The 24,400-nt window shown below is 43.5% G+C and overlaps 1 protein-coding gene across 3 annotated transcripts in view; it reads right to left on the bottom strand.

Moving 5' to 3' along the window:
• Positions 1-24,400, bottom strand: part of znf385c (zinc finger protein 385C) — a 133,327-nt gene that overhangs the window by 79,576 nt on the left and 29,351 nt on the right. For all 3 annotated transcript variants that reach the window (XM_056401975.1, XM_056401977.1, XM_056401976.1), the window contains exon 2: positions 6,477-6,806. In XM_056401975.1, the coding sequence (XP_056257950.1) occupies positions 6,477-6,804 (328 nt within the window). In that variant the 5' untranslated portion in view covers positions 6,805-6,806. The remainder of the gene's footprint in view (positions 1-6,476; positions 6,807-24,400) is intronic.

Here is a 24,400-nt window from a genome sequence, read left to right as displayed (position 1 = left end):
CTTCCATAGCAGCTGATGAAAACATCAAATAGACCAACCAGAGAGAGGCAACACTCAGCAATTCACAAGGATCAGAAGAGACACTAAGATCACCGCATAAACACCAACGACGTGTATGTCCAAAGGCGTGAGGAGGGAGAGAAGTCATTTCACTCTGCTGGGGGCGAAAAAGAGGAAAATGGCAAGACGGCACAAAAATAAAACGCAGATGCGCAAATGCATACATGCAGAAAATCCTTGCCTTTAATCCAATTCCTCACGCTTTATTAAAACAGAGCCAGAGAGATGGAATCAGACAGGGACCATGATGAAGAGACTCACCATGAAGAGGAGGCTCACATTACACAAACATATACTAACACACACACACACACACACACAGCAACAAAATATGCACAAATCAAAGGAAAATGCGATATGGAGGACTGTGTAAAAAAAAGAAAAAAAAAAGGAAATGCAAATTCTCTCCCTCTCTCTCTCTCTCCTCCTCTCATTTTCTGTCTCCAAGAAAACACATCCAAACATGACACATTTATGCCTCCTCACAAAGCTACGGGAGATTAACACAACAGCCACACACAGGCAAACAGCGTGCAGTCAGACTGTTAGATTTATAGACCCACAGGCAGCTCTGCTGGGTCATATCAGGCCAGGCCGCTGTCCACTCTCCAATCCCTTCTCCTATTTCTCTCTCTCCGCACCCTTTCATCATCATTTGATCATCTGCTCTGAAAAGGAAGCTGATTTACAGCACCGCACAATTCAGCCGTGTGTGCGTGCATGCGCATGTGGCATTTCTGTCAGGGGGGGGTGTCATGTTTGTTTTTGTTCAGTCTCTATATTTTGGTGTGTCTAGCTGCGAGTCCAACAATGGCAATTATAAAGGATTAAGGCCAGTCTCCCTCAGAGGACTGGACTCTCTGCTGCTCATTGGTGGGTCAGAGGAAGTCCGAGGTCTCCCAGCCTCACCACTGAGAACTGCAAGGAGAAAGGAAGTAGACGGGGTTTCACGCTCACATGCGCCAACACACAAGCGATCAGTGACGCTAAAGGCACATTAATGTGGCTGGAAGAGCTGCTGCTGTTCAGAGAGCGAGTGAAGATCACTGAGAGCTCAACACACTGCAACTTAAGAAAACTCATGCAAATACACAAACGCGCTGCAGATTCAGAAAACAACTCTCTCTCTCTCTCTCTCGTTATATAAGTCACACAACCCAGTCCCAACCAGGTTCATCACTTTTTAGTGTCCCCTGGAAACACTTCCGTTGTGTTGTGTGTGTTTGAAGCGCATGTTGTTGTCAAACCGATGAAGTTGTTTTCTGAATTTGTGTTTTTGCACGTGTTTTCTTAAGTTGCTGTGCGTTGAGCTCCAATTTACTCACCCTGTCGGAGTAACAACCGGAGCTGCAGATGTTGGTTAACTCGAGTCACAAAAATGATGCCTCCAGACTTGACCTGACCTCCCACAGACTTCAAATAAATGTGATGCTTTGGAAACAAATGATGAGTAATGTGTTATTGTAAATGAGGTGACCACTGGTGACAGGTCAGTGTGTCCTTGAGCGATGTACTGAACTCCTGAACTCATTAACTTGTGTTACCTAAAAGTTTATTGAAGGTGTAGTGTAAACGTATGTCTCTCTGTGCAGATGTCTGGGTGCACTATAGCTTCACATCACACATGTGAAAGGTTTCACTGTGAGGGTGAAATCTCAAGCAGGACTGAGATAAGGAGAATAAGAAACAGCATCTGGATTCAATTTTCTCTTGTAACGTGAAGTTACACTGAAACTATGTCATCCATAAAGCACGTGGGCTTCCTATATTTTTTATAGGATTTTTATGCCAACAATAACATAATCTAACAAAATCTGATAATTATATTATCATTATTATTATTATAGCTGTGATCGGTGAGGAAATTATCAAAGTGACAGAAACACATTTGTGACAAACAATGACATATCAATATCTGTAAAATATCTATCCACCATCCGCTCTAGCTCTGGTTAAAAATCTCTGCTGTGGCATTGAAATATTGCGAGCCAGACACTGTTTTTCTTCTCGGACAGGATGAAGTATAGCCAACATTAGCAGGCACAAAAGAACTGCCACAAAAAACTACTTTAAGTCGTCCTTTTGTTGAGTTTATTTTCCTAAAGTGGCTTTATTCTATCTTCAGGGAATGTTTTTGTTTGAGTCTAGTTGATGGAAAAATAAATGTTGTCGTTCTTAATGTAAGTCATTACCACCTTAATTTTAAAATGATTGTATAACAAATAGAGTCAGCAGGCATTCACAGCGAATTTATAATATCACATATTGTGAAACATTACAAGATAAAAATGGGCATAAGCTGCATAAATTAGCACCCGAACGCACAGTCACCCAAACATCTGGACGCCCTCTCTCCCCTCAGATCTGTCAGCACCAAGCTTCTCTACATATTATTCTCCATGATAACAGAGTGAAATAACTTAATCACTGACACATTCATCTTCTAGGAAGACTGACTGCGCCACATGTCCAACATCCACGCCATGAGGAACAAAGAGAGAAGAGGAAGAGGAGAGAGGGAGGGAGGAAGGGAGACAGGAGAGAGGGAGAGAGGAGAGAGAGAGAGAGGGAGAGAGAGAAAAGAGCCTGGACCCACTGTCAGCTCAGTGAAGCAGAGAGGGAGGGAAACGCTCGTCGACATGGAGACGATTCGCTGGGAGAAACACACACAGACACACACACATTGATTGAAAGAGAAAAAAACGTCTCCGTTCTTTATTCATGGAATCCATAAACCTATAAACATCCATACCAGGCACACATGCCTTACTGTACATATGCGGGCTGACATAACCACAGATTCACCAGAGCACGCGTTCATGTCTCCACAGCACAAGCTACAGACTGTGCAGCATTTAAGAAGTCTAAAAATATCTGAGCCCGACATGCAGCATGCACACATGCACACACACACACACACACACACACACACACATACACACACACACACACACACACACACACACACACACACACATAGAAGCTGTGGTGAAGCTGAGGACACAGCAGGGCTGGCTGCCTGGGGGAGTCAGCAGAAGGTGAGCAGAGATAAGGCTGTGTGATTGTGACTGCATGTCAGAGAGAATCTGCACACCACAACAGTTCAGCATGCCCAGCGCCGCTCACACACACACACTGCACCACACAACACATAAACACACACACACACACACACACACACACACACACACACACACACACACACACACACACACACAAACTTTTCTATATGCGGTCTACATCACCTGCAGCAGTGTGGCAAAACAGGGAATTTAGACAACACGTGCTCTGAGCGTATGACTCGAGTTTCTGCTATATTACAGGATTTATGAGGTTTCCACGCTCGCTTGGTCCGCTCCATTGAGGCACTGTGACACACCAAGCCGACCTCAAAGTGCTGGTGATGACAAAGGCTGACTGATCAAACAGTTTGCATCGTCTCATGCCTTCTGTCAAAAGTCGCACTTGGACATACAGCGAAGACTGCAGCTGATGCAAAGAAACCAACAAAAACAAAGTAACCCATGCATTTTTCTGCCAATGTAAATGTAATGTAAATGTGTCTCAACATGTCTTCTAAAAAGCTGCAGGTCTGTCAGTCTGCACTCTTTTGTTTGTGGAATAAACAAAAAGGTGAAGAAAGAGGTGAGAATTAAGTGTTTGAGTTCCTACAGCACAAAACTCACCGACTAGCTGGACTAGAAACAGCCTGTCAGTCAGCTCCACCTCACCGGCCGCCTCTGCTGCTGATTGAACCTGCTGCATTGGGCTGATTAGAGCCAAGGCTTTAAATGCTGTGGACGGAGTGTGTGAACGGATGGATGGTAATTTTCATGTCTTATTAAAAAATGAATAAAAATAGTACAAAGAAGGACAATACCCTTTTGTGTGCATGCTATTCAGCGTGTCTGACTTTTATGTTCTTTTGTTCTGTTGTTTATCTGTTTTTGTTCTGAGTTTATAGATGGCGAAAGGTAGGCTGTAAATATTATGGTATGGGAGGGAAGGAAGCAAGGAAGGAAGGAAGAAAGAAAGAAAGAATACAAGCTCTGTTTTGTGGGTGAGGACGTTCTCAGCAGAAAGCAGGGCCTAAGCACTTTGTGTGAAAATGCTAAAACCCAATTTCCAGCTCAGAGCATTAGGGGTTCTGATGTGCTGATCTCAGGCACTGGCCACACTGATGGAGATAAAGCTGAAGGCACTGTTTACTCTTGAAAGTTTTCTGTCGATTCTGACATTTTCAGAACAATTTCTGAAAAGTTTTGCTGCCCACATTGACAAAAGTGTTTAAATGTCCTCGTCTCTTTCCTGCTTTGCAAACAACAACATTTCTGCTTCAACAGAGCCATGTGTTGTCTTTGTTCCACTTTTTGTGCATCTGTTGTCAGATGACGCACAACAAAATAATGATTTGATTAACTGTCATAACTGCTGCATAACAAATGAATATTTCATACTCGTACTGACTTCTGACAAAAAAAAAAAATGTCACTGACAAACCCGGCATTAAGTCATCACATGGAGAACCACAGGCACCAGCAGACAGCCGTGTTTGTCAGAAGTCACATAACGATCACGTGTCAGCACAAACAAAAAGCTCTGTTTTTTTCTAGTGAAACTCAGTGTCTTAATGTAAACAGAAGCTAAAACAGGAAGAAAAAGTATCTGCAGGAGCATGTAGCTTTAATTGGTCTGTGTTTCAACAGTACAGTGGAGATCTGACACCAGCAATATTTCAACCATCTCTTCATTGAGAGACCAATTCATCATTATCATTGGCTTTCCACTTCTGAGTGATAAAAACACGACCACACCGAACCTTAACACGAAATAAAGTTCTTCTCATCCTACACTGAGCTCACAGGATGATACTCAGATCACTCGACCATTAAAATCATCATTAAATCACCAAATTATGTATAACTGTATCTGTAACTTCATGCAACAGTTCCAGTAGCACTACATAGCTTTTACAAACAGCGGTTTAATCCAGTTTTATTTGAACTTCAGCTGCTATAAAAGAACATTTTTAGAGATAAATTCTCCCATAAAAGTCTCCCATAAAAAAAAAAAAAATCAACAAAAAAAAAAATCTCTGGTGTAAGAGAAGTTGGTTTTCAAGTGCTCTGGTCAAGGATACATAGACTTGACACATTTACTCCCCGAGCCGTATTGGAATTGAAACTGTTGAGCAAGCCTTCTTCCTTGAGCGCCAGTCCACTGGTACCTTAGAAATATCTTCTCAGGGCTCGACATTGAACCATACAGATCTATCACTGGGATGACATTATTCCACTTCCTTTGAAAAATATCATATCCTGATGTGAGAAAACGCCTGTTTCAAACCGTGCTGGTTGAAGCTCTTTTACAATCAAACACACACACACACACACACACACACACACACACACACACACACACACACACACACACACACACATGCAGATGCAAATGGAAAAAAAAAACCAAAAACATACATGCATCTGAACACGTGATCTACGAAGCCCTGCTGGCTGTTGACAGTGTGCATGTCTGGAGGGCAGATGTAAGCCATGTGATTGGTTCGTTCAGACAGACATCTTCCCGCTCAGGAAGCTGCTGTGCTGAGACGTGATCGCCATGTCTCTCAGTGTCGAGAACAAACTAGGCAGCCACACACAACTGTGACCCCTCAGTCCTCAGACGACCTGTCGCTACAGAGATCCACTCACATGACAATTAACACCTGAACTGGGTTTCTAAAAAGTGTTTTTCATTTCTACATGCTCATTTTTTCCAGGGGTGTGTGAGCGTATTGGCTGCCTGCGCGCTTTTCTTGTGTGTTTTGGGTGTTTTCTTTAGTGTGCATCCTGTTGGCAAGACTGAGGGACGAGTAAAAGGAAACACCAGGAGTGTGAACAAGTCAAACTTAACGGAGACACTGATTCCTCTGCAGTCGAGTCCTAATCGAGGCTGTGACTAGAATGACAAAATGTCCAACTTCACTCCAGCATCTCTCCCAGAAGCACAGCCATCAAACACAACCAGCACTTAATTAGCTTCTCACTTTCTGACTTCATTCAGCTCTGCTCCACTTGCGTGCGTGTGTGCGTGCATGTGTGCGTGCGTGCGGTGTGGGTTTGTGTGCGTCTGTGTGTATCTTCAGCCCAAGGCTCCGTCTGAACACATTTCAGCAAATAGAATCCAATTTGTTTAACTTCTGTTGAATACAAGTAGGGGGAATTGGCACACGGAGGCTGGTGACAGTGTGCTGTGAACAGTGTGTGGGATTCTGTTAATCTGCATGGCCCTATTGTGCGAGGCGGTCTTACAAAATCCAGCAGCACAGCAGTTTATCCAATGTTCTGCTTTCATATCTAATTTTGCAACAATAAACAAACAAACCGATGGTCAGTCGAGCAGCACTTGAGGCCTACCTGTGTTGCTTGGCATCTTGCCATTGCTGATCTGCTTGAGTCTCTTCTGGTGGGATTTGCCGTTGTAGTGAATCTGGGCCTGAGCGGCTGAGTTGAGTTGGATGTTGCAGACCTCACACAATGTGTAGCTCCGCTGCTTCCTCTCCCTTTTGGGTCTGTAGAGTGCAGAGGGCATGACGCCCCCTTGTGACTGCTCGTCTGGTACCGCGCCATCATCCTGGGTTTCGCAGCAAGGCTCCACGTCCATCTGAGCTCCCAGCGCGGCGCCGAACCCCCTCCTGTCCAGCTCGGTGCTGGGCAGAGCTGATGGGCTGAACGGACGTTTCATACCTGCGGTAGAGGACAAAAGACAGCACAGTGAACAGGAGGAAAAGACGCCAGGGGTTGACTTCACAGCTCAGGGGTCAGACCACATCATGCTCTAAAGTTTTTTCAGAGTGAACGTCAGATGCTTCCTTCCCTTTCCAAAGCATCCCAGCTGTAGCATGTGCAACGCCTTAGCCTCATGGCGTTAAAGTGAGGCCGTGTGTCACATCTCCCGTGGATGGAGGTATCATTTTCCCCACCCTGCCCGGACCAGACTCACCCAGCATACAAAGCCACCCTGGTAAAACCTGATAGCCACAGGGGCACACACAGGCAAAAATACCCATGATTCCCAAAGCTTTGTAGAAGAGTGTGTGGAATCTGACCCCTCTCCTGTCTGTTGTAAGCCACGCTTGTCAGCACCCTCCAAACACAGTGACACCTGCACTGCTAACACACACGCACGGGAAGACATCGTCATCAGGAGACAATAAAATGACAAACTGGGCACGATGAACTGCAGACATGATCACACTGTACAAAGCTCAGTCCAAGCGGTGGTGGTGGTGGTGGTCCTGGGGAGTGGTGACGCACCACTTGGGGGAGACAGAGTGCTGCAGTGTGGCTCTCTGAGGACCAGCGAGGCCCCCTCTGTCATGCTGCTTGATGACTCCATGCCCGCTTGCTGTCTGTGCAGCCCTGCAAGCCAAAATGCTGCAACGGCTGTGCTGCCTCTGTGGAGGACTGCATCAGACAGACAAACAGGAAAACAACTGGGAGTGTATGGCTTATGAAACAGCTCTGATGATGTTTGCAGACATTTAAGTTCAAATTAGAACGGCTGAATTACGCATACAGCTAAATAAAACATGCAAGTGTATGAGAGCTGAAGCTGGGAGACGTCTTCTCTTGGTTACGTTTGCACAAATGGCTGTAAAGACCTGGCGGGTGGATATGTGGGGGGTTAACAGGAGAACAGGACAGTAATGTCGAAAGAGACAAACAAGCAAACACACTCCTGTCAGTAAAGGCTGCTGCTCGAACACCTCAGTTTTTCCAGGCAGAGCTGTGCGGTCAGAGGAGAAGCCTTCCCAGGAGAGAGCGTCACAGAGAGGAGCTGTTTGTTTCGTATGCAGCTACTGTCTCTATAAATAAATGAAAAGGTAGGTCTACAGCTCTGTGAAGGATTGAGACATCACCATTGGAAAAAAGTCCCTGAAATACACACAGCTGTGCATTTCTGCTGCTGGATTATTGCCTCGAGTTATTTATGTAAACACCGAAACCGCTCAGACACACACACACCCACACACACACACCCCCACATACACTTGTACACAGAGTAAAGTGGAGTCTATGATGCATACATACCTACATGCATGAAAAAACTCACACAAACACAAATGTGGGCACACACACTCACACACACACACACACACACACACAGTGCTTGAAAACACATTAGGGCAAGCAGCCTCTCTGAAAGCTGCTATTCATGTTGCCAATCTGGGAGCACTCAAGAGGCTCCATCAGATGTTTTCTCAAAAGCTTTGAGCAACGCTGCTCTCTGGCACCCAATGAAAAAAATCTCTGTGGTCCTCAACCACGCAACCTCCTCACACTCCTGCCAAACTACTCAGCTAGGCACCCGGAATTAGCATGGTTGTAAAAACAAAAACCCTCATAATGGAGACCTACAGAACATGACACACAGAGCGTATCACATCCCCTCTGTCCTCCATCACTACGTCACATCAAGAGTCAGCAGAACATAAAACCATCTGATCATAAAAAAGCAGCTCCAGTGTCTAACATGCAAAGGTGAGTCTCGACCTCAGGCTTGTCGTTTTGTGAAATAGTTTAGCCTCCTGCAGAGGTGGCGTAAGCATGACTGTTACCATGGTGACCAGGCTGGCACAGATGTGACAAAATCTTCTCATTTAAAAAAAAAAAAGAAAAAGAAAAAAGAAAAAACAGAAAATTTAGCTTGAATGATAACTGATTTTCTTTTTTTGCAATTTGCATTTTGCAGTAAATAAAGCTGACCCCAGACCCTCAGTGGATACGTATGAAGCGTGACACTGAAACTGGGCAGAGTGCACAGAGGAAAGTATTTTTGCCTGCTACACTATCTGCATTTTGAATGCGCATCGCTTTGTTACCGAGCAAAACGAGCACTCTTTCAGATTTCCATGAAAATATTTTTCGTAACTAAATTATTTAAAAAGTCAGATGAGTAAATAAATAAATAAATGTGCAATTTTTGCATTAAGTCTGGTAGAATTTGGATTTCACAGAAGAAACAAAAAGATTCCTCACTTTCTTAAATAGCCTGATAACTTATTTTCTCAATCAGATTTTTACCATGAGTGGTGGAGTCCAGCTGAGCTTATTTCAGATTTGAGATTTCTGATTTTCCCTTTTGTTCATCTGTTGTTTTCCAACTGGTTTGAAGAATCTGCTGACAGTCAAATCAAACCACATTCAAACGGAGCTAATAAAGCAGATTAGCTGAGATTTTGAGTCTTAATTTAATCGCTGAAAGATGTTTCTGTAACTTTGATTGTTTCTTGTTGCGTCGTGAATATTTAATGTTCATAAATTCTTACGATTTGAGGCAGTTTTCAGGGGCTTTGAAGGGTTACACAAATAGACTACTTAATCAAAAATCAAAAGACCTTTGTGCAAATGGTGCAGCAGTGCTGTTGTACTTCACTTACCCCTGGAGGGAACAAACAAGCTACTCTTATGTAGCTATGAATACACCTGCTGAATGGAGGCTAACCAGGACCAGAAGACTTTTAAAGCTTTCACCTGTACGCATGTGAGTGTGTTTGTAGTGAAGGGGCCTGCGGGGTTGTTGAAGACTCTTTCAGCCCCCGGTAGAAACTGTGTGAGACAAGAGCCCATGCTGCGCCTGCACACAGAGATCTGTGGGGCTGACACAGGACAAGAGATTGTCAGGGGGGTAACCCTGGGGGAGGAGAGGGAGGGGAGGCGCCTCTGCCAGCCTTGCCATGTCCACTGTTTCCGCTGTCTGATGTGCTCCCCCCACGCCCACACCGCACACCCTCCTCCCTTGGCACATGGGAACCATCAATCACTGCTGTGATCTTGCTGAAAGACCCGAGCTCACCCAGCATAGCAGCTCAGCAATAAAAACTCTATTTATGATCTTGTGTCTGCTGCTCACTGATCCTGAAATACTATAGCACTTTCCCCAGCTCAAACCAGCTTTAACCACCAGCCCACCTCGGAGAGAACCCCCCCCACACACACACACACATACATACACCCCACCCATCCGCTGTGGTGGCCACAGTTTGGGCATGGCGGGGGGTGGGGGTTGGGGGGTTGGGGGGTGGGGGGGCTGTTGGTTCTTCCTGGCGCAGGCAGAAACTGGCCTCCAGGTGGACCAGCGCAAACACTGCAAGCACGTTAGCAGCTCCTAAATCACACTGATGAGAGGGGGACACCGACGAGCACAAGCCAGTGAGATGCTCGTACATGTCACATGACCACATATAACTCACATTGTCAGGAAGACGGCTTTCTCTCTCTCTCTCACACACACACACACACACACACACACACACACACACACACACACACACACACACACACACACACACACACACACACACACACACACACACACACACACACACACACACACACACACACACACAGTTACAAGCACAATCCTAAACGCGAGTTACCCTCTGATTCTGGCAACAGAGAGTACACAATTCAGCAAACATGAGGCATTTACACTTGACTAAATGTATCCTCTGCTGCCCAGAGGACAAGAACTGACCTGCGAAATACAAACGAACACAATCAACAAAAAGAAAATGAAATTCACTGCCTCAGAGGAGACAGAGAGTTACACATTCATGAAGGCAAAGGAAAAGGTAGCCAGAGGGAAAGACTCCCGACTAAACAGCTGGATGCAAATAATTCTGTTGTGAGGATTCCTCACCGTTAAGCCGTCCTGACAGTGGCGACTGTAAGCAATATGACCGCGACAGGATATTTTGTTCCCCTGGTTGACATGTATCAGACGGGTGAGGATCAAAACTCTCCTGACAATCAGCCAGAGCTCCGGGCATTTCACCACATACAGTAAGGTCAGTGATGGCAGAGAGACAGGAGGATAAGTGGGGGGGGGGTTGGTGAAGGGAGCACACAGGCCCGTGTATAATTGGCATCATCAAAGAATCATTACCGTCATTACCGCTGTATTGTCATTACTGCAACTACAGAACGGGCCTGAGGTCTTTGAAGCTTCATGTCTTTGTGTCCAGTGCATCAGTGTTGATTATGTAAAGTCCAGGCTACAGTTCCCTAATGAGTGTAATTATACAGGAGTCAGTTTTGTGCTTATTGAAAAAGAAGCTTCAACCACAGTGCGGATGGCTCGGGAGTGGAACGCTGGGGCCGAGTGTTTGCAGTCCCCGTCACCCGGAGCCCGAGCCCGAGAGTAAATAAAAAGCAGTGGCACATAAATTGATGTGTTTTCTCTAATCTTTGTTTGCAGCAGTCCTTTGGCAGCGCACAGGGAGGGCATTTGTTCTCTTTCTGTGTTTCTGTGTGTGTGTGTGTGTGTGTGTGTGTGTGTGTGTGCACGTACAACAGTGTACTGGGGAAATTTATACAGCATCAGACTGATCCTATCACTAAGGCTGCACTGTGTTTGTGTGTGTATGTGAGTGTGGGTGCTCTTGTATATATATGTGTTTGTGTATATGTATATGTGTGTGTGTGTGTGTGTATATATGTGTGTGTGTGTGTGTGTGTATGTGTGGCAGCCTGTGAAGGTTAGCACGCACGCACACACAAACACAGCGGAGAAATGGTATTACAAAAGATAAGAGAAAAAAAGAACAACAATTTAGAGCAAAAAAAAAAAAAGGGATTGACAGTATACAAGAGTGACTTTTGATTAAAGAAACAGGCTAATAGAGAGAGGACAGCTTATTTAAAAAGTAAACAAAGCTGCACCTCCAGTATCAACACCACAGCAATTTTACATTCACTGTCAGAAAAACAGGAATAGGAATGAAGTTCGATCTCTGTTCCATCAAGTGCAAATGCCTTTATGGAAGGAAGAGGCCATTATTAACAATATCAACTTTGTCCCTGTTTGAAGTAATTGCAGATTTCTGACACACTAAGGACACGTTATGCCTGCAGCAGGTTGTGGCGGAGGGCACGTACATTTTATAGCAGCAATCTTTTTCACTCCCAGATGAACGTCATGGACACCACTCGTCATGTTTAAATGTGGTTGTTTGAACTGATTTGAAACTGGGGGTTATTTAACTAATTATGCAGCAACACATGTTTTCACATTTCAGCCTATTTCTTCTTTTCTGCTTAATCTCTCACTGGTGTTCAGGTGCTACAGCTGAGATTGTGTGTGCCAGCGTCCTGTTTGTGCAGTTGGCCCGTTGCAGCTGGTAGTTTATCTGTTATTGTGACGATGAAAATCAAACAAAAATCAGCATCAGACTATTTTACTTTATACTTTGTTTATTTTTCTCCTAAACATAAATTTCTGATGTCAGATTGTAATTTCTATTCAACTTGTCCACAATCAATCACAAATCGACACATGTCCACACTTAGAAAATGCCCTCGCTGTCCTAAATATTGAGAGCAATTAGAGAGTTGTCTCATTGTGTCTTCATTTGGAATATTGACAGTTTATATTGAATTTCTTAGATGATAAAAATGGCAGTATACACACCCTCTGTCACTTAGGCACTGATGGGCTCAAAATGTAGAGACTGGCTTAATTGTGTGAGGTTTGTTGTCATGGAAATCCATCCAAACGTCATATTTCACCCAGGAGAGACGTGCTGTCTCACCAGACCAAACGCCTTGACTGGCATCCCCGTCCCTGGAGCTGCTGCTAACGCGGCTGTAACTGAGATTTTAAAAGTGACAATTTTGTTACGATGGAGATATTACATGTCACTCTTACCTTGCAGCAATTGAACCAGAAAAACGGACAAGCATTTATAGGGAATATTCTCCAGACTAGCTCAAGTGGGCTTGAGCTGATGTCTCTCTCTGTCTGAGGTCAAGGTCCGGCTTAGCTATGCCCCCCTTTCAACCTTTTGTGCTGCTTTTTCTTTTTCCAAGCTGAGCACGGAGTCCACGATCAACTCCTCTTTATGCTTCACTTCTTTGCTCACTCTCAGACTGATAAATTTCTACATCTCTGACGTGCAGCCCCCCTGGGAACAGCTATTAATGTGTGGCGGATGGTCTCAAATTGTGCGAGAGACAAACACTCTTTCTTCTTCTTTGAACGCATGTTGTGTGTAAGCACATACAGGATGGCATATTTATGTATGCAACACCTGTAGCACTGTTTCCAAGGGTAAAGAAAACACCATATTCACGTTTACATGCGCTGATGTGGACTGTGGGCTTTTATAACAAAATGATCCACAGCCTATAGATTCGTATTGTTCTATGTATATGAATTGTGCTAAATTGCAAAGCCCTTAATCCTTTATCCTGTGCACTTACAGAGAAAAACACAAAGGGCAATCTTCTGCTTTTCTTTCTCTGGCTATACTCTCTCTGTTGAGTGCAATTTGATCCATTCTTTGAGATTCTGTTAAAACTGATGAGCGTTTAATTTAAAGTGGCACTTGATGGAGCGATGAGTGGAGCTGTAAAGATGAGTATGTATATCGAGGATTGGAGGAGAAACATCTGCTCATTTGCATGAAATTGTTTGCATATTGCTCTTTGGCAAAATCAAAAATAGATGCAAAATATTAAATATATTGTTTCCTTTACTGAACTTGACTTGAACTATTTAACAGGCTTATATTTGTTTCTTATCAAGTTTTCTTCCTTTTGTCTTTGAGTTTCGGAATTAACCTCACAGGCGCCAGCTCTGCGCCCTGCCTACAATGTTGTTAAGTGACATATTTCACTGGACTTCTCTTCCTGTGCTTGTGCCATGCAGCCAGTGAAGCCTAGCAAGAGAATGTGATGCCAAATACCAGATTTACAATTTGCAAAAAGCACACAACCACAGCACTGAATGGGCCCACTCCATCCAATGTGGCCCTATTCATTTTTCAACCACAAAGAAGGAAAAAAAAAAAAAAAAGACCGGTCCAGTTTTTGCACTACTGTTCAAACATCCATCTGTCTTAAGTGTGCTAAAGTTAGCCCATGCAGGAAAACAGGCCCATATTTGCCTTGTTCACATTTCACCACAAACTCAACTGGGGAACTGCCCAATAGGAGTAACCACAGACACTGGGAGAGGTTCCATACAACACTAGATATACTTAGACACGGACAAACCCAGGCTCAGCCACAGTAACAACACACACACATACTGCACAGTCAGCCAGCTGCACACACACACACACACACACACACGCGCGCACACACATAAAGATGAGGAGACACAATCGTTATTCTCATATCCTGCAGGGCAGACATTCTGGATGGCAATTTGTCCAAAGGCCTGAGAGGTGTTGATTTTACAATCTGCTTTGGACAGTGCCTTCAACCTGTCCGCCTGCTTCAGTAAACATCTGACACAGTCTGTAACGTCTCAACAACACAGCCTCATGACAGCAATATTTGGGAAGACATGCTGAAGAATAATTTGTTCCCAACCAGGAATAAATCCAATTAATTTCATAATGAGTGTCCGTCTATATCCCTGGAGGCATCTGTTGGCTGATTTTGTGTCACACAGAAAGCTGGCGGTTTGAGAGTCATGCCATTGGTGGCTGGCGAACGCCGAGGTATTCTGATGACCAGATTCAGAAATAGCATCAAGGACATTCGCCACCTCTGGCTTAGACATTCATGCCTCAGAGGATCACTCAGAATTATTAGTAGTGACTAGCGCTGGCTTCCCCTTCACTCACATCTACTGTAAATCATGGCAGAAAAATCAGTCCAGCAGCTGCGAGGTAAAATCCTGATTGTAGTTTTTCATTCATTTATACTAACCCTAACTCTAGGTAACATAAGTTTACAGCCAGCTGTATCAGTCTCAAAATTCAGACGGTGGTGTGTGTGCTCTCTGCTGTCAGATGTCTGGGGAATGGGATTAATTCAGAGCTGGCTGGACATAGATTTTGCAGGGAGAGTGAGTAGATGGATTTTTGCTCTCAGATAAGAGACTTTAATCCTGTATGTATTTAAAAATGATGAAACGGGCTAAGCAAGAATGATGTGCCTCTATCAACTCATCTCCTTCTCTAAACACCAATGCAATTACTGTGGACGGATTCTGGGTATCCTTCCAGCAACTCTTCTGAAGATGAGGAGGAGTTCATAGGCTTCTCAGAGTAATCGTCCCAAAACAAGCAAACAAACACACACACACACACACACACAAAAAGAAAAAAAAAACAACAGACTGCTCCTTTACTTTTCAGCAGAGGAGAGGGTGATAAGTGCTGACACCTGTGAGGGAGTGTGTGTGTGTGTGTGTGTGTGTGTGTGTGTGTGAGGTCAGACACACTGCAGGGCAGAGTGTATTTTAATCTAAACTACAAGCCAAGGAAAGTTTAAATCCATTTTGATTCTCGTTTATATTAAGTCACAGCAAGTTTTTCAGTGGAGTGAAGAATCCCTGAAGCTGCATCAGACTCATTAGATCAGACGGTCGCCGGCGAACACCGAGAGAGGGTTTTTGATTGTTCTTTTTCTGGCTCCTGCGTTTGGTTGGAGCTGCTCCTTACCTGGAGATATTACTGGCTCGTCTTACTGAATTTGGTGACACTCTCTTGGCCTCTAAAGCTGGAGACTGCCCTTTTTAAAAATCTCTCATCTGCCAACCAAGAAATAATCTTCTTTGCCTTCATCGCCCCGCTACTAAGAAAAATGAACCCCTCCCTGCTCTCCTATTTACCCCTCTGTTGGACATTAACACTTGTCTCAGCCTGGACTCTCCCCTCTCTTGACACACCCTCCAGTCTGACCAATCTCAGACTGAATTCCCCTCAGTTATTAATGATGGACTTAATTGTCTGTCTGCAGTCCAATTTTGATAAGTATATACCAGCAGGTCGAAAATTACACTACAATACACGTCAATAGTTATCTGCAGAGCCCATACAAGCTCCCTACCTCCGCTGACAGAACCATATAATTTTCCCCACACAGCTTGTGTGACAAACAGGTATTGCATGCACTCGGCAGACAACAGAGAGGCAGCTCTGGCCTGGATAGCATGACTGATGGAGATGGGAGGAAACAGATTGCCTTCAGGACAAGAAGAGAGGAGGAAGAGGGATGGAGGTCGTGCACAGGTGCAGCGTTGTTTTTCATTTCAGTTTCTTAAGGAACTTCAACCTCCCTGCTTCCAGATTTCCTGCATTCACTCCTGGCACCATGTAAACATGTTGTTCTGCTAAATCTTTTTTAAATTTTTTTATTTTTTTATGTGGGTTGACGATTGTAAGTCCTTAAATATAAAGTACACCACAGTGAATCAGCTGGCATCTGTGGCTAGGAATAACTTCTGGTCTGTTTCTCTTCATGGGGCCGGAGATAATGATGTGCACAACAGACATTCCCTCACACAGCTTCTTATAAATCCATGTATAACTGAGGAATCCAATGCGGCTTTGACCACACACACTATTTCGACAAGAATGACCCAAACAGACTACGACACCTCAGCTGGCAAAGCGAGAGAGAGAGAGAGAGAGAGAGAGGGGGAGAGAGAGAGAGAGAGAGGGAGGGAGAGGGGGAGAGAGAGGGTTCAGGGCTCCTGCCGTCGGGACATTAATGCAATCATGTTCGTCTTTTCTAGCAGCACATCAGCGCACGAGTCAGGGCTCTGCTTTAAATCTGTCACAGCAGGTTTAAGAAACTGTCGCCGTGATGCTTTTATAGTGCAAAGTCTGCTGACAGCCTCACCTTAAAGGCTTAACATGTTACATTTTGAAAATGATCTTCAAAGTACGACTCTGACTATGAATTATGCTGATTTGACTTAGAATTTTTTTGGTGCTTACATTTTCTTTACCCTAATAAAATTAAATAACCACATTTTAAAAAGTACCTTTATGCTTTTTTACCTGTAAAGGAAACACTAGCACATGTTTACGAGCAACAACAATCGAAAATACTTTAAAAGTGACTCACTGATTATGGTGCTTAAAATGATATCAAAATATTATCCTCAACGTATAATACAGTCTGCTGAAAGATCTGTCATAACACTGTATTATCATTTGAAATATATTTTCACTGTCATTTCATTCTCATTTAAAAATCCCCATCAATTTAACACGCAGAAGAGACACAAAAGCCTGACTGCAGTTTAAATCCAAATATCCCCTTCATATGAAACATAGATTTGATTTGTCTTCAATCATACTGGGCGAGTCTGTGATTTGAATCATCACACTGAAATTACTAATGCTGGGTTATTTACCCTGCCTTTTATTTATTGATTAAGAGTCCCAAAGGAGATTAACTTAAGTAGCCAAGCGAGATGACTGTGGATTCCATGTCAACATCCATCAGCGTGAAGAAAACATGTAATGAAATGAAATACAACTTCAACCAGGGAGGGATCAAGTATCAAGTGTTAAAATGCTGCTGCATACGGCTGTCAGGAATCTGACACCATAAAACCAACACAGGAATGATATAAAAATTGCCGTGACAGATATTTTGAATTATAGAATTATTGATTATCATGAGAACCCCTGTGTGTCTCCCGACAAACCTGCCAACGTTCCCCATAACAGGTCAGAGATCAGCATCAAGACACGGTTGCCACCTCACACCCCTCCCTCCTCCTTTTACCTTGACATGCTGCAAACATTCAGTACAACAGGTGGCTGGTGAGCTACCAGTAGCTCACCCAAAGGTTCTGAGAGTGTAGACCGTACAGACCATGGGTGCACGGGACAAACTTTAAGCAACATAACTTCACTCAGTAAATCTACTCCAATATACTTGTCTGTGTGTTCAGGTCTGACCGAATCATGACTCAGATCTGTGACACAAAAATTGACACCGATGTGATGTCCTATGTGAGTTTCGTGAGTTTTGAATATTAAAATTTGATGACGGATCAGTTTGAGTGTATTGATACGATATGTGAATAAATGTAACCAGTGATATAAAGATATGAGCTCTCAGCCCCTTTTATTTTGTCAAAGTAGCTCTCAGAGTAAAAAAGGTTGGAGACCCACGCTGTACACACACTTTCATGATGGGTGATAACGACACTCTTTCTCTGTAATACAGTACATCTCAGCCCACTGAAAGGAGGAAAAATAAATAAAATTTGAGAGATTTTGAGCTGCCAGATTCAACCTGTCTCATGTTTCCTCTGCATTTCCTCTCACTGGATCTTCCTGGATGACACCACCAAGGGAAGGGGGCTTTGTTAATGCCAAAGCTGTGTTGCTCACAAGCACTCCTAATGAGCTGCTCCTTTTCATCGGCGTGCTGTATCTGGGCTCGGCTGGGGAGAGTTGTAATTACTGCAAGGATTTGATTGCATTAGTCTCATCCCTACCTGTCGTTAATGACATTAGTTCTGTAGGAGGAAATTCATTAGACACAGAAAGTCGAGTCGGTCTCCTTCACATGTGGTTAGACACGCTGACAAATTGCCTGCTCCATTGTAAACAAATGTAATTTACTGAAGGGGGTATTTATGGGACATGTACACAAACACCCGGGCAACTTCAACTCAAAACCAGCTGGCATCAAAAGTTGAATTTTTACAGGAAGGGAGGCAAAATGGCCGTCTTAACACTGAAGCTAAACGAGACGCTCTACATGATCTAAACATATGCACATTCACACAGCTGAACGGAAACACACAACATCAGCGCTGCAGGAAGTGGTCTCGGAGGAAAGACCAAAGGCAGAGCTGTCGCAATAAAGAGAGATAAAGAGCACTACTGCTGCTGAACTGCTGTTTCAGCATGGGGCTAAGAGAGTGCGATTCAGCTGCACGTGGCTATCTGTGTGTGCGTGCGTGTGCTGCGGTATCTAAGAGTGAGTATCCAACTGTATTATCCAGGGATCAGCTATGGTGTTGATGCTGGCATGCAAGCTGTCCCTGCCAAAGAGCAGCCCCTGCATCCATCAGTCCCCGTCGCACTCCCAGTGCCAGCTCCGACAAGAGGAAGGATTACGTACCCAGAACTGAGAGCACTTGTTATTTATGTTGCCATGCTACTCAGAGACACACAAAGAAGGTGGAAGAAATTATTAGAGGAGAGGGGATATATATACACACATATACATAGAAGGGGGGCGATGAGCACATTGATTGACACAAGTAAAAGAACTATAAAGACAATGGGCTTGACGTGCTATATGTACACTACAAAAAAAAAAAAAAAACTACTACTCTGCCACTCAGACTAGTTTCAGTTTACATTCCTGTTTAACCAGAATCATATAATATATTAACCATCTGTGTGAAATTTTGTCAAAATTGCTGTGTTAAGTTTTGAGTAATGTCTAAAAAGAGTTTGTGTTCATCCTTGAGTCCCAGTGGACATGTGTGCCAAATGTGAAGGGATTTACTTGAAGAGTTCTTGAGATATCACATTCACTACTACTGCTGAAGCCAGTTTGTTTGAGCTTTTGAGGCAGTTTTATGAACAAACAAGTGAAGATTATATTTATATACGGACTTTAAATCTAAAATTACCACTAACATTTAAAAGCAAGTGATAGTGTCCAACAAAAAAGCAAAAAATGCTTAAGCAGCATTCCATGATCTTTTGGCCACTTGAAGTCACAGAACAAGTTGTGGAACGTCGACATACAAACTTCAAACTTCGTCCAAGTTTAGAGAGTAAACAACTGCTTATTCAACCAGCATGGAGTCATGGTTTTGGCCACCTGACAACTGTGCAGTAAGTCTAATACTCAAACTCCTTTTAGCTCTTTTTTCTGCTCCACCAACTCCTGATGGAAATATCTGGCCTTTTAGCTGCTAAATGCTCCACTATGCTGTATGTCTGTGCACTACTCCACCATTGCCAATCAGCAGAGGGTTTTGTCGGAGCTTTTTCATGGGAAACAGGGTCGAAGAGAGCAGAGGAAAAAAAGCAGGCGAGAAAACCAAAAGCTGAGCTGAGCTAAAAGAGACTAAAATGACCCCACAGAGATGATGGGAATTGGAGTTGGGTGATGATAATAAGTGGGTGTGTCACCATGAGGAACGCCTTCCACATTACACAGTCATTTTAACCATTTTTAGAAGAAAAATATTGGTTAGTGCAGCTTTAATATGACGTCTTCAAATTAGCATTAAAACTCTCAGAGCTTTGAACTAGTGAAAAGACAAGAGATGGAGTTCTGAAAATAGATAATTTGTCATTTAATTCCTCACAATTTAGGAATCAAAATCTTAAAGCATGACTACAAAGAAGGATGTGGATACTCTAAGTCAAGACATTATTGTCTCTGCTTCTTTACGCCTGCCTGATGGTGCGAAGCCTCAACCAGCAGGTTGTAACACAGACACAGATTCACACTACTCTCCACACTTTCATGTAACTCCCTTGTTGTCCCCTCTGACACGGGTGTATTTAACAGTGAGGTCGAAAAAGCTCAAGTGTGCCTCTTAGAATAGAGCTCGCTCACTCACCTTGTTTAAGATCTGCTTCTAAATCTAACAATAATAAAGTATACAATTGTTCTTAGATAAGATGGGGCCAGCTCAACAACAGAAAACCAATACAGTGTTATTATTGCTTTGCACAGTTGTACGTTGAAACAAGTATACTAATCTAAAGCTAATGGTGCTTGAAAAGATGATTAACATTATATTAAGGAACATAAGACTTGATCTTAAAACAAGATACAATGAGTTTCTTAAATTTTTTTTTTGCAGTGTATCCAGGAGAGAGAAAATCAGGTGAAAAGGCAGACAAAAGGTAGTGACGCATACAGTCCCTGCTGAGTTCATTTCAGCTGGACCTACAAACAAGCCACTGCCATAGAGCTCCCACAGTGCACAATACTTTATATCACCATGCATCTCACACTAACAGCTTTCAGTTCAGTCCATATGCAACGGTCGTGCAGCCACTCACAGTAACGTTCAATTGTATTACGTTTATTATTAATCTTTTTTAATCTAATCCAGGTTTACCTAACCAGGATCAGCTTGTCAGCAAGTTCTTAGCAAGGGGTTTTTTATTATAGTTCAAGTGTGAAGAATGAGCTGCTGGCAGCCACAAAGACTGCAGCAAAGAATTAGCATGAGCGAAGACATCCTCAGTAATCATTTATAATTTAGATTTCCATTTTTATTCGAGGATTTAAGTGACTGAAACTACAATTTGTTTTATTTCTGTGTCAAGAAAAAAAAAAGAGTGTCAGACATTTTGGAACTGCACTTGTCACCGTGTGTATCTGCTGCATATGTATGACAGAAATTATAATCAGATCTATGATCGCATGTGAGCAAGTGCTAAAGTCTGTGCCTCTAATGTAGCATCCTCGCTGTGATCGAGGCGGCGCAATCAGAGCGAGGCTGCTCTGCAGAGGCTCCCAAAGTAAAGGCAGAGATGAAGAGCAGTGGGAGTTGAGGGCGGAGGGTGAATGGCAAGCCGGCACACTCCTGTAATCCGAGTACCATCCGTGCCAAGTCTTTGATGAGGAAGTCTATCTGCTCTGTTTACCCTCTGACAGAGAGACTGCAGACGCTCTCTACGCCTGGATGCTTTCCAGAGAAGGGCCACAAGCGCGGTCAGAGCTGACGAGCTAAAATGAGCAGGCACAGCAAAGCAGACAAATGAATAGACGCGTTCACACATTCACGGTCGTAAATCAGCTCGCAGTTACCTCTGTGTGGTATCTGGGTCTCATGCAATCTTTTAGCGCCGGGAAAACACAGCCGTGGTCGTGCCATGGCTGATGGAAGTGCAGGTACAAAAAAAACAAACACATATGCTTCTTCACTAGCGCACAAGACACTTTCCTCAAGTCCTCCCGGTGATGTATATAGAAAACCAATCTGCCATGTTGCTGTAAAAGACAAACTAGACTGACCTTTGATCTCTGTGGACCAATTAAGTTGCCCCTTAACATCCCTCCTCCGCACTGTGACCAGATCTGTCTCTCAGCAGCTAAACATCACATCGTCTTCCCCTTCCCTCGGCACGGCACACACTAACCTTACTCCGATTGGGCATTTGAGAATTTGCCAATTTCCTGTCTGATGTGAAGAGTTCAAGGAAGGGACCTGCTAACACTATGCTCATGAGGGAAAACCCTGCTGCGTGTATGCGTGCGTGTGTGTGTGTGTGATGAAATGACGTAGCGCTACAAGTACCAGCTGTATTTCTACATAAAAACACACGCCTACAGTGCACACACCAGCACACACAGACATACGTACACACACCCTCTCCCTCCCTCTTTGCAATCGCTGGCACATCTTCCCCTGTTTCTATCAGCACGCAAAAGACCCCGAGGAACCTATTAACACTGTTAAACTAGGCTAATTATGTAGCAGACACTTTTAACACTGAGAAAGTGTGTGTGTGTGTGCAAGACGTGAGCATGTGTGAGAAATCACATAAATGCATGATTCTGGGGGACGTGATAATGTCTGTTCGTCGTCAGTTGCTCTCTCAGGAAGTGAAGTGAATCAGTCGGGTTGCCACTCACAATTATCGAGCTATTAATAACGAGACGCAACGTTGTTGCCGCCACAGCAGCCATAACTGCCGAAATGACTCCAGTAGGAAAATTGTTTTATCACCATATCAATTATTCAGCACTTGGCAGTAAACAGAATTCACATGCTCTTTATGGCTGTTCAGACAATTCGCTGTTGCTTGTGTATCTGTCTGCTAATGTATTTTGGGATAGCAGCTCGGATCAAGGGCCCCCTCCATCACTGTCTTAGTGGTAGTGACAGAGCCAACTGGCGCTCATCGATCACACGCTAAACCGCTGCAGAGGAATAAATGTACTAACAGCTATTTAGAAGCAGAGGATTAGCGTCCAGTAGCTGAGAGGAGCCCGGGAGGTGTTGATGAGCGAGTTTATAGTGAGGGCAGGAGTATGAGGGGCTCACATGAAATGGTTTGGAGAGAACAGAGGTGTAAACAATAGGCCCTTGGAGGTGGGCAATGGTTAAACATTCATGGTTAAATATTCAAAATATAGAATTGCATGGAGTTCAATTAATCAAAAGGCATTGTGAGTACGGATAAACAAAATGTTAAAAAAAAAGAAAAGAAAAGAAAAGCATAGAAGACATCTGGTAGCTGCAGATGTTCTGCTGCTGAGCATACTGTAAAATGTGCAGAATTATACAGACTAGTAATATTATGTAGTAAATTTCCTCAGCTTTATTGAAATTTTGTCCCAACGCACCCAAAAGTTGTTAAGGGAAATTTCAAAGATTTCGTACTTGGGTCGTGCAGCTACAGAAGGGTAATGCATTCACCGTTGCTCTGCTCTGTTCTTCTGAATGAACGACATTGCTGTGTCAGAATCCTGAGATGTAGCCACTCTGGTTGCTGGTCATGCTAATTCTTTACTTCACTGTAGTGAAAAATTGCATATTTTAAAGCAAACGTAAGTAGTTAACCTGTTCATCTGCAGAAACAATAAACATGTATTATTTATCATTTCATATACAGCACGTATATATTCAATAAAAGTAAACACTGATGTTATGAAAATGTAGCTTAAAGGCTTTGATTGCTTTGCAGCAACTGTTATCGCTTTAGCTCACTATTCACAGGCGAGTGCTCCGCATGGCCATAATCAGAACGGCTGAGCAATATAAGGCTACGTCCACACTACTACATTATGGTTTTAAAACGCATCATTTTTGCTATGTTTTCGCCTCCCGTCCACACCACTCCGGCATTTTCCAGCACTGAAAACAGACTTTATGAAACGCTGCTGATCCCGTTATGAGTTTGAAAACTCCGTGGTTACGTTGTCGTCTTGATGGGTGAAAGCGGAGAACTATGGAAATGATGACGTAGACACCCACAGTCTCTCCCTGATTGGGTCTCATCAGCCTTGACCACAAGTGATGTAAGCAACATGGATAATGAAATACAAGTGTTACTAACCTTGTTGTCTTTGCTAGCAGCTGTTGAGGAGTTCAATTTTGCACTGTAATGCTCCAACTGTCTTTTCTGTTCCTCGTTCGTAGTATTTTTTGCAACTAATCAACTGCAGAGAAGACAATCTGCTTCGTGTTCACACCGGCTCGCACATGTCCAGTGTGATTGCTCACACTTGCTCGCAATGAAAATGCAGAAGTGTGGACGTAGTCTAAGAAGACCCATGTTAAAAAATATTGGAATTTGGGGCGTCCCAGTGGCTCACATGGTAGAGCGTAGCCTACCATGCCTGGGTTCGAGTCTGACCCCTGGCCCTTTGCTGCATGTCATTCCCTCTCTCTCTCCCCGACTCTCCTGTCTCTCTCTCACTGTAACTATATGAATAAAGGCAAAAAATGCCCAAAAAATAACTTAGTAACTTATAACTAAGTGAAATTTCTCTTTATGTTTTCTGATGTAGAAAAAGACTGATCGCTACATTTTACAATAAGCGGAAATGTTTCCAGTAGAATGTGCACCAATGAAAACAAA

This window comes from Seriola aureovittata, chromosome 17 (assembly GCF_021018895.1).
Source record: "Seriola aureovittata isolate HTS-2021-v1 ecotype China chromosome 17, ASM2101889v1, whole genome shotgun sequence".
Classification (NCBI taxonomy): domain Eukaryota; kingdom Metazoa; phylum Chordata; class Actinopteri; order Carangiformes; family Carangidae; genus Seriola; species Seriola aureovittata.
The sequence above is the reverse complement of the archived record's forward strand: the minus strand, read 5'-3'. Positions and strand labels throughout refer to the sequence as shown.